Genomic DNA, 15,982 nt, shown 5'->3' on the forward strand with positions numbered 1-15,982 from the left:
ACTAGTGTGCCGTGGGAGATTGCCCTCATTAACTGATTTAACAACATTTCCCATCTCCAGGATTTCAGCTCTCTGTTCATCCAAACAGGCCCTGATAAAACACTGAGGAGTTAGGAATATAAAAGATCGTAAAATACTTTTTCTTTGCGTTTCTTTTTTAATTTTATTAAAGACATTTTGATAAGAATGACGTTACCACGATTCAGCTGCAGCTCCGGCTGTTTTTTGGAATAGTCCCGTTGCTTTAACTGTCTCCACCAATCATTCTTGGGGAGCTTAATCACATGTCATCAGTCTGACCAATCAGAAGTGGTTAAAGTCTTCACTTCCTTGTCCCGATCTAGCTCGTAAAGTCGCTCAGTTCTAACAAAAATACCAGCTAAAGCTCGTCTTTAGCGGTGTAGCTTTCCACAGAGTCCGGTATCAGACCGTGGAACAAGTGAACAAAACAATGAAGCTCCGAAAAGCGATCTCCGCCGGCCGTTTTATGCACTACATCTCCCATGATGCATTGGGTTGTGAGCACAAGGATATCTGTTGTTAAACGTCTTGAAACCAACGAACACACTTCAAACTGTTTTTAAATCTTCTAACTTAACTTTTATTGCATCTTTTAGAAAAAAACAGCTGCAGTTTCCAGCTTTTTCTGCAACAATTATCTCAAAAATGCATGTGAGACTGTGGAGGGAGGGGTTGTAGATCAATATAGACTGAGTTTCTCCTTTTTTTTTTTTTTTGGATGCTGGTGTGCCGCGGGATTTTTTTAAGGTTAAAGTGTGCCGTGGCTCAGAAAAGGTTGAAAAACACTGATCTAGATGACCCAACGCCCAATGTTAAAGTGCCTAGGATAGCACAAGGGTTAAACAAGAAGCAGTAGATAGTTTTCTAAGAAAAAAACCCACTTTGATTAAGTCAGGCATGTCCAAAGTCCAACCCTTAAGCCAAACACATGCTCCTGTCATAAACTCAATAATATTTTCAAAAAACTTTCTTGATTGTGGTCGGCTAAATTAGTTGTAACCCGTTGTAAACTGGTTGGGGTACTGTGGTGGGACCCTTCTGTGACACCTTCTAATTATTTCTAAAATGTCAATTCTACATTCTTTTAAAAGTTGACGGTGAGGGACACGACTTCCAGTCAGACGGGAAATTAGCAAAAAAATTTTGTGAAATATGAAACAACCGTGTGTGGCTAATATACCAAGAGACTGTGACTGTTGTCAAGGGGTTCAATATGAAAAGGGACTAACTATGCTATCTACAACAAGCTAATTGGGAATAAACTGTGCCAAAAGTGGACAAATTGGCAGTAATTTAGGTAAAAACCTATCTAGATGTGTTTTCTTTTCAATATGAAGAAATGGAAAGTATGCCAATGCAATAAAATATTCATAAATAGTTAATTTGCATTTAAAGTTATTAAAATCGTTCAGGGTGAATTGTTGGCCCTCTTTGCAAAAGGTTTGGACATCCCTGGTTTAACTGAAGATGGGAGTAAAACGACCGTGAAAAGGAAGGATGGCCTGGCAATTTTATTAACCTAAGTGTGTTTGAAAAGGCAAGTGCAGAACCAAAAACCTCTGATCTTTGTGCTGTTTTTTATATGTCTGGTCCAAATACTTCTTTTTCTAAATGACTACATAGATTAACCTGAGCTCACTACACTGACCTCTAACAAGAACAGAACATCAATGTGTTTCCTGAGAGTAAAGACATTACAAGTTACATGCTGAAAGTGACTGAAAAACCTTTCGGTGTCGTGTCGAGCAGCTGGAACCGCCAAACGTCTACGATTCCCTCTTTGAATGGCTAAATTAGTGAACTCAAACCTGATAAGTGTTTACTATCCTTCTACATATTAAAACATCAAATTTGCATCATTTGTCAACAACATGTGATGCTGGTAAATTCTCACATTTACTGTTTTGACTTGAATTGAAAGCCCCTGTCCGCCGCACGTCGGCGAAGGACGAGTTGCACCTCTCCGTGGGACGGCGGGATTAGAGTGGACGCCCAAACACAAGTTCCCCGATGAGTGCAGAGCGCTTCATTTCCCCCGGGGGTGGCAGCTGGTGGGTGAGTCTTTGGTGACACAGGGGCTACTGCTCCTACACGCCGTTAACAAACTCTGCCGCTCCGGTTTACTGTCATGGTCTAAAGATTTCAAGAATAGAAAGGACAATTAATGTCAAAGACCTGATCAATGTGGAAATCTGCTGTGACGAAGGGGACCGAATGAACCCCCGGGAGGAAGAGGATAAGTGCCAGTTCAGAGGTAATCAGGACGTAACCCGTATTTTAGGAGCTCTGAAAGATGGTTTGGGTGAAAGAACAGGAAGAACTCCTACACGAAGTGAAATCACTGTTTACACAAACAGCATAACTAACTGCTTCCCTTATTGCAGAGTTAAATGAATCTTTGGATGATCAAGCAGGAAAACCATTAATTAAGCAAACGCGGATGTTTGAGTGTGCATTTACAAACAATGTCTGTCATTTCACTGCATGAGCATCAAGAAATAAAAACACATTTTTTACAAGTATTTCACTGTTTTGGATCAAACTGCACCAAAAGTTATTACTTCCCTTTATTTTATTCTGAAAGTTCCTGTTTAAAACACATGTTCTCTTGCTGACATCAACAAAAACATTTAAAACAAAAGTCAAAGCTTCTAAAGATAAAAATATAAAATATAGGAAGATAAAAGACATTTTTTTGGCTGGAAAAAGTGACGTTGGAAGGAAAAAGTTCAGATAAACGATAGAAACTTGAAGGGGTGATGAGGTGACCGAAACCTGACAGGGAGGCAGGCAGATGGATGCCAAAGATGAAGCATATGTCAGTTTTATTTTATTTCCACAGTTCTTTAGGTAGAAGAAGACGTATAAGGAAGAATGTGCCATTTTTCTGCCCACGGGTTTTATTTTTGTACGCTGTCGCTTGGTGAGTCAATGCAACGCCCCTCCAATTACCGCCCACTCCGTCGCCCCCACGCCCCATCCCTCCCGCCCTTCAGCCCACGCGCCTAACACACTCTGACGTCAATCACATGGTGAAGGATGGGGAGGGGGGGGTAATTCTGTCGCCCACAGAGTACTTCCTACCCCCCCTTCCTTTAACGTCTGTGCCTTCTTCACTGCATCTCTTCAGCCCAGAACAACTTCCTCCAAACGTTCACTTTTCTGTGATGCTGCACTGAAGTAACAGCCGCCCCAAGAGCTGCTATTACAGTGTAACACCCCCCCCCCCCCCCTTACTCTTTCTATCCTGCTTGTCACACTCTTTTTTTCTCCACCTCCTCTTGCCCCCCCTCCATAGAAAATATCCTCTAATTTACAGTCTGGTGGAGTTCAGCTGCCCGTGGTGGGAGGTGTCACCTCAGAGAGATTGTGACTCACTGAGCCTGAAACTGCACAACTACTAAATAAACATTGTTTAGAAAGGTCGGCCTGTCTGTCAGAGTAAACCTGCTTCACCTGAACCACCTTTAGTATTCAACCCGCCTTGACATTTTAGAAATACCGTTTATTTCATGTGTATTAGATCATATGATTCATGTTTTTGTTCACATTTGTCGGCCATAACTTCATTTCTTAAACAACATGGAAATATTTAACCCTGGGTCGTATTTAGCCCCAGTTTGTTTTTTTGCTTATTGCTGCTATTCAAAATAATTAAGCAAAAAAAAAACAAAGGTCATATTAACTTTAAAAATCCAGAAGAAAATTGCTCGTAGTTCTCTGGGTTTATACACATTTATTCTGAGTCCTTTATAGGTAAAACCAAATTTTGAAAAGTCACCTGTTGTGTGAGGACCTTCTAACCCAAGACCCAGCTTTCCTGCTCGATCATGTGACACCATCCTGGCCAATCGCAGCCCTTCGTCCATTAAGGTCTGCTGTATGAGATGGCGGCTCCAGCTGGCAGGGTTGGAGGTGTCAGTGAGGGGTCGTGGTGATGGAGAGTGGTTGCTCTGTGTTCTGGCGTCTAGCAGGACGAACAGATTTGAGTTCAAAGTGGAGTTTCGACGTTATTTTCTCCTGTTTGTGAACATGCCGTTACCATGAGGTGCACAGTCTAGATTTTCTGCAGACAAGCTGTCATCATCCGCTCTGTGGGTGGAGCTCTCGGATCCCTCTGCTCCGAGGAGCGGGGATGCGCTCTCGGACACGATCACCTTGGAAATCATCATCAGATGAAGCAGGTCATTGTGTCTTTAAATGTTTGGAGCAGAGCTTTTATCAGGTGAGATGAAGATCTTTTCTCACCTGGTGTCTTAGTCTCTTCTGACAGAGGCTGCTGTTCTCGTCATTTGATCTGCAAGAAGAAGAACAGGAAACTCTTTACCCGTCCAGACAAAGAGGCTGTTTTTGACAAAAAAACAGGAAATCTCTTTGTCAAAAATAACCTCTTTTTGACAAAAAGAAGAAATCTTCTTCAAGTTGTAAATTCCAGACAATCAACTGGAGCAAAAGTTGAAAAGATACTTGACTTTTAGTCTGTTCACTGATGGACGTATCAATCAGAAACACCTAAATTAATGATGGATTGGTGACTTGCCCAAAGTTTACAGGGATAATCGCCAGATAGATTCATTCTCTCCACATCCGAATTTGAACTAATATTTCTACAAAAAATAAACCTACTCATAATTAGAAGGAGTAACTCATTTAAGTATAAGAAATATCCTAAGGCTGAAACTGTCAAAAAGAAATCTTCTCATTTGGTGAGTTTAGAACAACTTTTTCTGTATCGTCCTGCTACAACACTGATTTGATAGGGCAAGTTATTTCTTCTTTAAGTGAAAACCAACAGAAAAGCTTCTAATATTGAAAAGTATGTGGGAATATGATCCTATAATGACAAGTGAAGATATGTAGTTTAGCAGCACATTTTTGCAGAGAACCTTTTTTTTTGTTTGTTGCTTTTAGAGTTTGCAAGTTTGAGTGAAACCACAGAGGCTGGAGTTTAATTCTAGATCTGAACCAGGCTTCTGAACCTCCTGGGGGGGCATGTGACTCACATCCTCTATAAAGTATGAAAGCTAATTTCTAAATTTTGTTTTTCTGTGTTTGTGTGCTGCATTGTTTTTTGGATGCTGTGTTTTCCACCGGAGCCTCTGCATCCTCACCTCGCATGTTTTAGGGTGGAGGTGTATGCGCACTTTCTGGCCACCTGCCGGGCCAGAGAAAAGAGCTCCACCCGCCTCAGCAGAAGTGCATTGTCCCGCATGCAGAACTGGGCTGCAGCTTCATTGATGATCAGCTGCAAAGGGGAAAACACTGACTGAAACAGGAACGGACACCATGAAGATAAAAACTATTTATCATGATTTGATGGTCAATTTAGGGTAGAAATTGCATTCTGGTCGTCTCGACTTCAAGCTTTTACCTCATGATGTGTGAGCTGCTTGCCTTCTCTCCTCTTGGAGTCAAAGCGTCCATAAATAAGACTGTATTTTCGGATCTCCTCTTCTTTGTTTGCGTTCAGGGGCCCCATGCTGAAAATGTGGCCCACGGTCTTTGACATTTTCTTGTTCATCCTCAGCAGAGTCTTCACCTCCGCAGAATCCGACCGGGGCAGGGTCCTGAAGAGCCGGTCAACACTCTCTGCCACCGCCCTCACCGTCTCCGCGTCCAGCTGTCCTCCGGGCCACGCCGACAGACCTGTTGGTGTAAAAGATGGCCCTGGAGATACGGAGGGGCCAGGAGGGCATGTTGACAGCATGGGCGGGCTGAGCGGCTCCTCTTCTACTTCGGAGGTTGACGCCAGAGCACCGTTAGCGTCCGGCTCGGTGCTGAGCCAGTGCGGGTCCAAGGGGGACAGCTTTTCTCTGTAGTGTGTCTCAGGAGGTTGTGGGGAAGCCTGGGAGCAGGGGCTCCTCGGACTGCCACTGTGCATCGGGGTAAGACACGCCCGGTCTTCTCTGTCACAGGGGGACTCTGGCTGCCCGTTACTCAAAGACTTCCTGGGCTCACCGCTTATCCCCATCCCGTCCACCTTAAACAGTGGGATGCCCGCCAGAGGAACATTGGCAACTGGCTGGCTGAAAAGGGCTGGGTTGGCCGCCCAGTCTCGAAGAGCCTTCTGCAGCCTACGCACATGCAGTGGCTTGGTGGCCATGCCAACTAATGCCATGATTTCCAGAAACTCTTCCTCCGCAGCCTCGCAGAGCTGCTGCACGTCGTCACCGCCCTGCTGGATGAAGGTCTCATAGTAGGCCAGCAGGTTGGCCCTCTGCAGCACCCGGTAGAGTTGCAACTCCCCAAGTGTGCGTGGCAAAGACATGGCACACCGCTGGAGAGCCTATAGGCGCGGGAAACATGAAGGTGAACTGAGAAATCCTCCACAAGAAAGTAGTTCTTATAACTGCTTATTACAAATAAAAATCCATAATGATGAAAGTTAAATAACAGTCATTTATTCAGTTTGTTCATGCATGTATTTAACAAAAATTAAACAATGTAAAGAAACAAAAATGATGTGGAAAACACCAATGCAGGAAGTTTTTCTTACCTTTTTTTGTTGTTTTTTTATTCAATGAAGTTGTGAATAAACACAGAGCAGTCCTTCCAGGTGAGTCTGACAAATAAAACATGACATCGATTAGAAAATAACTTTAACAGAAACCCCTGTGGCTTCCCCTGCTCTGACTAAAACCAAGACCGGAAACAGCTGCTCCACATCCAGATGTTTAGGACCTTCTTCTCCGCCTCCCATCCCGCTGATCCTGACCCGGTTCGGTTCTCTTACCTCTCTCCGTCCTTGTCCGCGGCTCGGATTGTCGTAGTAAATCCCTTTCGCCGGAATCGCTGGCAGAAATCCTCCTCCGGCGCAACGTATTGGTTGCTGGCTGCCTTTTGCTGTCTGTGTGGGCTGGAGAATGACGGGGGCGGACTGCAGCACGCCATCTGACCGAAAAAGAGCCTTCCTCTCCCGGTAGAGAGGCGGCTTTCAAATGGAAGGTGTGGGTGGTGGTGGTGGGGGCTTAAAATGAACCCTGTGCGTCTTTGGCTGGATGGAGCTTTGGGGGATTCCCGGGTTTGGTCGCGTCAAAGACCCCAAACAACGGTTGTGATGTGTTGGACTCCAGCAGAAATCCCTGCAGTCTATTAATTCACCAGAAAGGTTTTTGACAAACTAGTGTTGATGGATCAAAGACAGCTAAATGTGTACGTTTTTAAGAGTTTAATTTGTTAAAGTGATAAAAAACAAAAAACACTCCAAAAACAATATGTGTTTGTGAGGTTTTCCATCATTACTGACTGTCTGGTGAGGTTGTGATGCAACAATCCCTGCAACGCAGTAACCAAATATGTCACGTGACTTTTTAAATTAAAATGTTATTGTTTTTTGTTTTACCTGCAAGCCAATGTTTTTAAAAAAGCAGACTGAAAGACAAATTCTGTGTTTGCAGAATTCCTACCTACAACAACAAAATGGGGGGAAGTTATGGGTTAGATAAGCTCTAATGACTTGATATCTCATAAAACAACAAGAATGCTCTAACTGAAGTCCAACTGAAGAGGTGAATTTATTAAGGCCCAGTGGCCATTCGAGAGAATTTGATCCAGCAAAGTTTTGAAAAACCAGCATAAGAATAATTGATCAGAGTCAGATCTAAGGATTTGATAATCTGGATAACTTTAAACCTCTTTCAAAGTTTTGAAGTACCGGTCAAAAAAGTATTAAATGTAAAAAAAATCAATCCCTTTTTTTTTAATTACCAAATTACCATATGACCATTAAATTACCATGTTAAAATAGAATTTTGAGAAATTTTTAATTTCTAAGAAATTAGATTGGCTAAATTGTTATGAGCTCTTTAAGGTTAGTCAATCAAAATCCTTTATATTATTTTCTTCTTTTTTTTTACTGCAAGATAATAGTTTTTAAAAACAAGTCATTGATTCATAAAGAAACACTCAGGGTCCACAGATTTTACCCATGACAGACAAATTTGGTGAATTAGATCAAGTAAAAAGTACGATTTCTCATAGAGCTATTTCTATTTTGATCCAAACAAATTAAATAATTTAATAAAGTGTTGACTAAATAAACAAACAACCATGTAAATAAAACCTTTTATGCAGTTGAATGGATTTTATCAGATAAAACACTGGGCCAATCATAAAATCTTAATGTTTTTAAATAAAGCTTTGTCTCTCGGATTATTAACTTTTTGTCTCTTAGAGATGAATCCTTTAATAATGTGAGCTGACAAAATCTTTAAAGACATTTTATAATTTATATCATGCATTTTGTGACTTATTCAACTTTTACTTAAACTTTAAAAACTGTCATAAATAATTTATAAAAATGCACATTGTAGATGGTAGCTATTCACAAAAGCAAATCACGTTTTTGTTCAGTAAGTTTTTAGATATTTAAACCTTTTATTTTCCCTCTCTTTTGTTTTTATTTTGCCATTTGCTTTGTAAATAGCCTATTGGATAAAATGTGTGTTTCAATTATGGTATTTTTTCGTCTTTAATAAAATTATCTTTGCAAAAATGTACTTTAAAATCTTAATATATGATCCTACAAAGGTCCTTGGCGGAAAAAACATTTTACCGTCTGGGTGTTTATAAAAATGCTGAAAAATAAGCAGCGACGTTGAATGAATAGGAAACGAATCAGCCTGTATTCTCACAGCAATCCAATAGGGGGCAGTAGTAGTCCTTTGTTGCCAAAAATTTGTCAAGTAACACCGAAGAAGACGCCGGAGGCGGAAAAGACTTTTTATTAGATGTAGGAAAAGGAGTAGAAGAAGAAGGAAGTGGAACAACAACAACACGGATTGTTCACTTTTAATTCCCAAACAACGTAACCCGTTATTTTTTAGAGGTATTTATTACATTTAGCTTGTTTCAATAAAACCGTGATGCATAAAAGTAGCTTGACTCGTTTCATAAACTAATCCGTGCGGTCTCGTTTAAAAGCCAGCAGGAAGAGGAAACAACAGTTAAATTTAGCTAGTCCCGTTCGTTAATGTCATTCGCTAACGGTTAGCCACGGCTTTGGTTGTCTGTCAGTAATACTGCTGTCCTGTCGTCCTACCTTAATTGTTAGGCTTTTTGTAGTCTTCATTTACTGATTGCTTATTTCGCTATAGGTAAGCTAATTTTAGTCACGTCTGTCTGTCATCGTGCTTACTTACTCGTGCTAACTCTGCCAGGCTGCGACGGGGGGAAAAAATCAAACAAACCCAGCTCCAATAATTTTATTTGTCTAGAAAATTACTTTTCTTGAGAACTTTTTTCTTTTTCAAATTTGAAACTGAAACGTATAACTAATGATACTGCAGAATATTTTAGAACTTAGGGAACGAACAAGCCAATGATTCCTGTATTAGTTTTCAAGTAACTTGCTTTGTCCTAAACAAACTAAAGACGTTGAAGTAGTAAGTAAAATAAAAGGTTAAGTTGGAACTAGTAAAGTTTAAGTAGCCTAAATAGTGGAGGAACCTGATATAACTGCTATAAATGCTCAGAAGTATACATAACTAGATAAGTAAAAAGAAATTTAGACTTAATTTAAAGCTAATAAAGTTAAGATATGAAAAATAAATAAAAGGTCAAAGACATTGTAGAATTCTTTTAAATATTATTTTTAAAAAATCCACAAATGTTAAGGTTTTTAATGCAGAAATTTTACTAAAGTATTAGTACATAATGTAATTTGCAACCATTCAAAAAATGTAAAGGGTGAGTACAAGTGATCAATGTCCTCGTCATGGGATTCATTAAAGTTCTATGTATCTATGTAAATGAACTAAAAGCCGAAGCATTAAAAGTTTGACTTTTTTCTTGCTAATAGATATATTAAGTTATTAGCTCTCAAAGACTTCAAAACGTTTGACAGATATGAAGATTTTGTTGTTTATGTGCGGCAGAATTAGACAGTATTATTCCAAGATTTAAAAAGGTGAGCAAAACTAAAAGCACATTCAGGAATTGAGTGACTGTTTTGATACCAAGGTGGTTTAAAAAAATAAATAAATTCTGAATTAAATTTTTTTTTCTTCCTTAAGAAGTTTGGAAAAATGAAAAAGAATTTCAATAGTGCAAATAAATATATATGAACTTGTTGCTGAAAATCATCTTTTATTAAAAAATGAACTGTACTTTAACATAATAAAACAATAAAACAAAGTTTTATTATTTTATTATTATAAAAACTTAAAAATTATAGTTTGACTATATCTTTGAAATATCAACATACTGACATTTAATGTGATTAAAAGCAAAAATGTAAGGCCAAGCATATATTCCAGTGAGAATGTGTTTTGGAATGTAAATGATGGCTCATATGTGATATATGTTCCTTTTCAGGTGCTGCATTGCATGAGCTGTGTATAAACACTTTGGAGTGGCTGCGGAAACAATGGATCTGAGTTCGGCTGTTCAGAGCCCCCTGACTCATCCATTTTTGGGGGTTCTGGGAGAGCTCTAACCAGTGACCATGAATTGTAGAACTGCTCTTTCATGAAACTGCATAACAGCCATTCAGACAGACAGTTGAGAGAGGAGTATGGAGCAAGAGGCAGCTGAGAAGAAGATGGATGATTGGGAGATCCCTGATGGCAAATCTGCATTTTTGACTAATTTGAGTCAGTGGGAGGACACAAGAAGAGATCATGACTGTGAGAAAGAGGACAACATGTCTGATATTAGTTCTCAGGAAACGCCACTCCCTTCCCCTCTAAAAGACTGTGGGGAAGCAGAATGGTGTGGATCCATGAAGGACAAAGAGGATACAGATGAAGTTTCAGATGTGTTTGAGCATAATGAGAGTACAGATCAAGAGAACCCAAAGGTTATTAATCAAGAAGAGGACGAAGCTGCGAAGGAGCAGCACATGAACGGGGACTCTGGTTGGAGTAACGCAGGGAGTGGACGAAAATTTAGACTTCGGAGCAGCGGAACCGTCTTAGAGCAGAGCAGTCAGAATAACTTCTCCTTTCAAAAAAGCAATGTTGTGTCAAGTGGAGCACGGCACAAGCAGACTCGCAAACGCAACCACCACCACCACCATCAGCAAAACAGAGGACGGAGGCAAACCGGAAACCAACTTGTCATGGCTTTCAAAGAAATGCTGTCAGAGTCTCTGAGTTTCTGGTGCATCTCATGCATCCATATGTTCATTGAAATCATTGTGACGTTAACTCACAACTGTGGAGCTGGAGTGGAGACTGGTGCTGTGAAACTTTACAATGTTGGGCAACAAATCTTTGTGAAGGTCACCGACGTACCTGGAATGAAGGACGATCTGAGTCGGCTTTTTAAATGGACAAAATGTCTGGTTGCTGACCTGGTGGATAAAACTTTAAAGTCCCTGAAGTGTGTAAAAACGGCATTCTTATACTGTTTCAGACTTTGCTATAATTTTATTACTCTCAGTTTCAACTGGGTTAACGCCATAGTGGTCCGTATCGGTGGAGAGAGAGGAAAATGCCTTTGGATAGCTTTCCACGAGTCAAAGTTTTGGAAAAGGGTGGTTTCCCTGATGGACCGAGCCAGAAAAATGTTCAGAAGAGGCAGTCGGGTACCACCCGAGTCCCCAGATAGGACAGGGAGATCTATGCAAGGCCAGGAGTTGGAGCGGCTTCTGGCTTTGGCGGAGGTACCGGAGGAGGAACTCGACCCATTTTCAGTGCTCGGTGTGGAGGTGGACGCCACAGAGACGGAGCTGAAGAAGGCCTACAGACAGCTGGCTGTCCAGGTGTGGTGTTGGATTCTAAAGAGCATGTGTGGACAGTGGTTCCTCGTTTATTGCAGAGGTCATGTTCTAAAAATAACCCGCGAAAGGTAAAACCCATGAAGTAAGATTACAGATCTTTCAGGGCTGTAAAATTCCTCACTACACACTTTATACTAGAGGTGTAGTGATTTATGTTCCTACAATCCAACCAGATTGATCTGAGGCAAGTTGTTAGTCGAATCAATTCAACCAAATACCATTATAAAATTGTTTCAAAATTGAATTAATTGTAATCGCTTTTGGAAAGTACAATTTGGACTGAGCCCATCATTAAAGTCCAATGTGTGGAAACACTTTTTGCAAAGATTTCAATGTTATAATTATGTTCCCTTTGGATTGTTTTGATGTGGAAAAACAAACTAAAATACCAAAATGTGCATGAATTTGCCATTTAATTCTTGTTTATTTGTTTGTTTAGACACATATTTCATTTACACTTGATTAACTTGTAAGAAATACAAGGAATCTGGAAAACTTCACCTGCTCTGTTCAGTACCCAGGTATTTATCTCTGAGTCACACTGGTTGAAGTTTGGCTAAAGATGTCGCAGATCAATTTTAGGTCAGTAAATCCTATTGTTCAAAAGGATTGTTGACACCGACTATGATCATCAACCACAAATTATGAATCGTTACACCTCTACCTTATACACTTTTCTCAGGCCTGATCATTTTCACACTTTTTTGTTTACACTCTTAAACGGGCAAACCTTCTTAGAAAAATAAATCCAGTTTTATAGAATGACACAAAGTTCTGATAGCAATCAAAGATTTATGTAGATTTGTCAAGCTGACTGGATTCCTTACAGCAGACATGCCAAAGGGGAGATTGACTGACAACATTCTACAGCCAATCAGGAAGCAGAGCACAGTACTATGTGGAAGAAAAGAAACGTGCAAAATTGCACTAAAAGAAATCAGCGAAACATTGAAAGCACAAGAGGTGAACCGGAATATAGCAAGGGACCACTGTTTAACTCCTGCATCTGGTACAATTAGTATTTTTATTTTATTTAACTACAAACTGTCTTTTGTCGTTTATAAGGTTCATCCAGACAAGAACAAACACCCCCGCGCTGGGGAGGCATTTAAAGTTCTGAGGGCAGCCTGGGATATTGTCAGTAATCCTGAAACACGACGAGAGTACGAGCTGTAAGTATGGACAGCATTTCGTACATACAAGTCTTTTTAAATGGTGATCTGCTACTTTACACTTTCTAACTTCACACAGGAAGCGTATGGCAGCGACTGAGCTTTCCAAGTCCATGAATGAGTTCCTCACTAAACTGCAGGATGACCTGAAGGAAGCAATGAACACCATGATGTGCACCAAGTGTGACGGCAAACACAAGTATGTCGCTGCACACTCACACAATGGAACTCCATCAAAAACTAGGAATCGTACCCGCTTGTTGCTGAATGCTACGTTAGACCTTGACTGCACTGGTACTTTCTCAATGCAGGCGATTTGAGATGGATCGGGAACCAGCGGAAGCCCGGTTCTGCGCCGAATGCAGCCGCTGCCACAGTGCCGAGGAGGGAGATTTATGGGCGGAGTCCAGCATGCTGGGCTTTCGCATCACCTACTTTGCTTGTATGGAAGGGAAAGTTTATGACATAACAGGTGAGCCTTCACATTTGTTTAAAGATTGCGATGCTTCACACAACCAAACAAGTCTTTAAGTTCCATGAGATAATGTCCCATCATCCCTCTGCAGCGTATAATAATAAATTAAATACGTTTATGGCTCACACCATAGATTATTTACATTTAGAACTACACTTGCGCTGTTTGTCACAAGCAGAATGAAGACAGGTTTACTTTTTTTCCCAAACTTTTGGCCAGTTTAAAAAGGAGATCTGCAACCAGAGGCATAATTACAACATTTTAAAATACATTTTTTGTGTGCTTTTTTGCAATGTTTTATTTTGGTGTTGTCATGCTCCAGAATGGGCAGGTTGTCAAAGAATCGTCATTTCTCCGGACACGCATCGCGTGCCGTATCACATCTCCTTCGGTGCGAAGAACAGCACCAGCGCCACACGACACAGGTACGTCCCTAAAGACGCTGAGTCACTACCACTGGTGGGTATCAGTGCTGCAATCGTGACATCATGCTATGTTGTTTTCCCTTATTCGGGTCTATTTGAGTCCTGGGTCGTTTTTTTAGGACATAGTTTCTGCAGAGCGACAGTAATTTGCCTCTGAGTTGGGGGCGGGAGCATTGCTGCAACCCCACCCCTCTTCCCATTACTGAGAGTTCGGAGCAGGGAGCTTGTGGCCCACCCATCGTATTTCTACCTCACAAATATACACTCTTTTTCGCACTGCGTTTTTTGGTCTGCTCCTGATTTACATTGATTTCAATAAAGAAAACCTCAGAAATGCCGTTTTGAGCTTAGTTTTCTTCCATTTATGTCCTCTGTTGTCAGAAAATTGCCACAAGAACATGTAAAAAAACACGATATTCATAGAAGTTTTACATTTTAACTATAGTGGTAGCTTTATCCAGTTATAAACCTATAAAGCTCTGTGAGGAAACCAAAACAATCAGACTCTGAACTTTTTGTTTCTTTCTAGGATGCCCTCAGAACATGCCCCAGGCCCAACAAATCCCGCAGACCTGCAAAACTTCTTCAACAGAATCTTCAAAGGTGGACCTCCCAATGACATGCCCGCCAATGGAAGCTTTTTCCCCCCAGGTCCACCTCATCACCACCCTCCTGGAGCTGGGGCAGCGCCATTCCCCCCTCCGCCAAGCCAGACCGGTTTCTTCATGCCAGGTGGCCCGCGGTCAGAGTCCAGTGACACGTGGGCTGAAAGCGGCAAACCTCCAAGAAGAAGGAGGAAGGTCCGCAAGCCTTTCCAGAGGTGAAACCGCTGACTTTTAGTGTATTCAAATGGCAACGCATGGACACATAAAGGATGTCCTTCCATGGCTGTCTTTTGCCAAAACCTGAACTGGAGACAACAAATGGGTTTGAGGCTGCAGTTTGGAAAGTCAAGTCTGAAAGCCTGGATCTCGAAGAAGAGCTGGTTGACTGAAGGGTTAAACTGGCACCGATTGTACTTGACCCTTTTTTGTCACCGTTTTTTTTTTATTGAAGACTGTAGCCTTTGGAATTAAAATCCTTGTCAGGACACCATTATGAAGTTTTTTTTTTCTCCATAATAATCTGCCAAACCAGTTATCACTGCATGATGAACTCCGCTGCCTTTTGATGCTTCTGTTTCGTTTTTTTCTTCTTCTTGATTTGGATGAAGTTGGTTCTGCTTGTGAACTGAGTGGGGGTCGATGAAAGAGCTTCAGTCTGTAACCAGAGCCGAACACGGATCCGGGCAGCTTCAGTCTATCAGTGTTATTGCTGGGGGGGGGGGGGGGGGGGGGGGGGGGGCCTTAGAGGCAAACGTTTATTAAAAACCTGGAACATCTGATCCACATCAATATCTGCTCAGGACGGAGTAGATTTTCCTGTTGGATAAACATATATACAAAAATGTCAAACTTTCTAGCCTATTAATATGATATGACCGAGACTTAACTATCAATTTTTTTGAAAGCCGTCTACTGATTTCATAATGTATTATTTGGTTGAAAATATTCGAAGCACCTCCAGTAAACGTTCTGTGTGGAAATGTTTCTCCCAGTTCTAATTCAAGGTGTGTGTGAGTCCAACAGAGGTTAGACTCACAATTAATACCTTTAGTTGGAAAATATACAAACTTGACAAGCAGCATAATGCAACCATGTGATGCTTTAAAAAGGTTTTCCTTAAAGTTTGGGGACATATTCTGATCATAACACTATATAAGTATTTAAAAAAAACTGCAGATACTTATTTTGAACCCAGTTCATCAACATCTGCTCGTATGTCTTTCAAAGACGCCCTTTTATTTCTGCTCCAGTCAGACTGTAAGCTGTTTTTTTTTTTTTTTTTTTTTTGCACAGCTTTTTGTGGTGTTTTGCTGAAAACCTTCACAAATTGAAGTTATTGTGGTTCAGATTTGAGGGAACTTTTTTTTGTTTAACAAGAAACATTCGGTTTCAGTTTGGGTAAAGAATAAATGTGACTGTAGCAGTTGATGAAACAAAATGTCTCTGCCTGACCTGATCACGTCTAGGTAATGCAGAAAACCAACACGATGAGGTGTTTTGTAAGGGCTTTTATTTTTCTTTTACTGAGAATGTTGACAGTTGAATACAAGTTTTCAATAAAA

At 40.8% G+C, this 15,982-nt stretch overlaps 2 protein-coding genes across 4 annotated transcripts; one reads left to right on the top strand and one right to left on the bottom strand.

Moving 5' to 3' along the window:
- Window positions 1-831: 831 nt before the first annotated feature.
- LOC101165801 (NGFI-A-binding protein 2) lies at window positions 832-7,188 on the bottom strand. Of its 2 annotated transcripts, none has more exons than XM_020703507.2 (8): window positions 6,755-7,188; window positions 6,518-6,583; window positions 5,393-6,307; window positions 5,133-5,287; window positions 4,270-4,318; window positions 4,064-4,178; window positions 3,803-3,988; window positions 832-2,154 (listed from the first exon to the last, which is right to left on the bottom strand). In XM_020703507.2, exons 3-8 carry the CDS (start codon window positions 6,287-6,289, stop codon window positions 2,048-2,050), a joined length of 1,509 nt encoding a protein of 502 aa, XP_020559166.1. In that variant the 5' UTR covers window positions 6,290-6,307; window positions 6,518-6,583; window positions 6,755-7,188; the 3' UTR covers window positions 832-2,047. The 2 variants fall into 2 exon arrangements, with proteins under 2 accessions (XP_020559166.1, XP_004069305.1); XM_004069257.4 differs by having other exon boundaries at window positions 5,133-5,266; window positions 6,755-7,186.
- Window positions 7,189-8,718: 1,530 nt separating this feature from the next.
- dnajc14 (DnaJ heat shock protein family (Hsp40) member C14) lies at window positions 8,719-14,910 on the top strand. Of its 2 annotated transcripts, none has more exons than XM_011475502.3 (7): window positions 8,719-8,848; window positions 10,336-11,725; window positions 12,809-12,915; window positions 12,995-13,114; window positions 13,227-13,387; window positions 13,713-13,815; window positions 14,345-14,910. In XM_011475502.3, the coding sequence occupies exons 2-7, from the start codon at window positions 10,535-10,537 to the stop codon at window positions 14,637-14,639; spliced, it is 1,977 nt and encodes a 658-aa protein (XP_011473804.1). In that variant the 5' UTR covers window positions 8,719-8,848; window positions 10,336-10,534; the 3' UTR covers window positions 14,640-14,910. The 2 variants fall into 2 exon arrangements, with proteins under 2 accessions (XP_011473804.1, XP_020559167.1); XM_020703508.2 differs by lacking the exon at window positions 8,719-8,848 and adding an exon at window positions 8,988-9,116.
- The last annotated feature ends 1,072 nt before the right edge of the window (window positions 14,911-15,982 follow it).

The sequence above is a fragment of the Oryzias latipes genome, chromosome 5, assembly GCF_002234675.1.
Source record: "Oryzias latipes chromosome 5, ASM223467v1".
In the NCBI taxonomy this organism is placed as follows: Eukaryota; Metazoa; Chordata; class Actinopteri; order Beloniformes; family Adrianichthyidae; genus Oryzias; species Oryzias latipes.

Coding starts and splice junctions, on each gene's coding strand:
- LOC101165801 (XM_020703507.2), bottom strand. CDS start 6,289: ATGTCTTTGCCACGCACACTTGGGGAGTTGCAACTCTACCGGGTGCTG. Junction 4,319..5,132: donor TCCACCCTAAAACATGCGAG/GTGAGGATGCAG, acceptor TTCTTCTTGCAG/ATCAAATGACGAGAACAGCA. Junction 2,155..3,802: donor AGAAGGTCCTCACACAACAG/GTGACTTTTCAA, acceptor TGAAATCTTTAG/ACCATGACAGTAAACCGGAG.
- dnajc14 (XM_011475502.3), top strand. CDS start 10,535: ATGGAGCAAGAGGCAGCTGAGAAGAAGATGGATGATTGGGAGATCCCT. Junction 11,726..12,808: donor ACAGACAGCTGGCTGTCCAG/GTGTGGTGTTGG, acceptor GTCGTTTATAAG/GTTCATCCAGACAAGAACAA. Junction 13,388..13,712: donor GAAAGTTTATGACATAACAG/GTGAGCCTTCAC, acceptor GTCATGCTCCAG/AATGGGCAGGTTGTCAAAGA.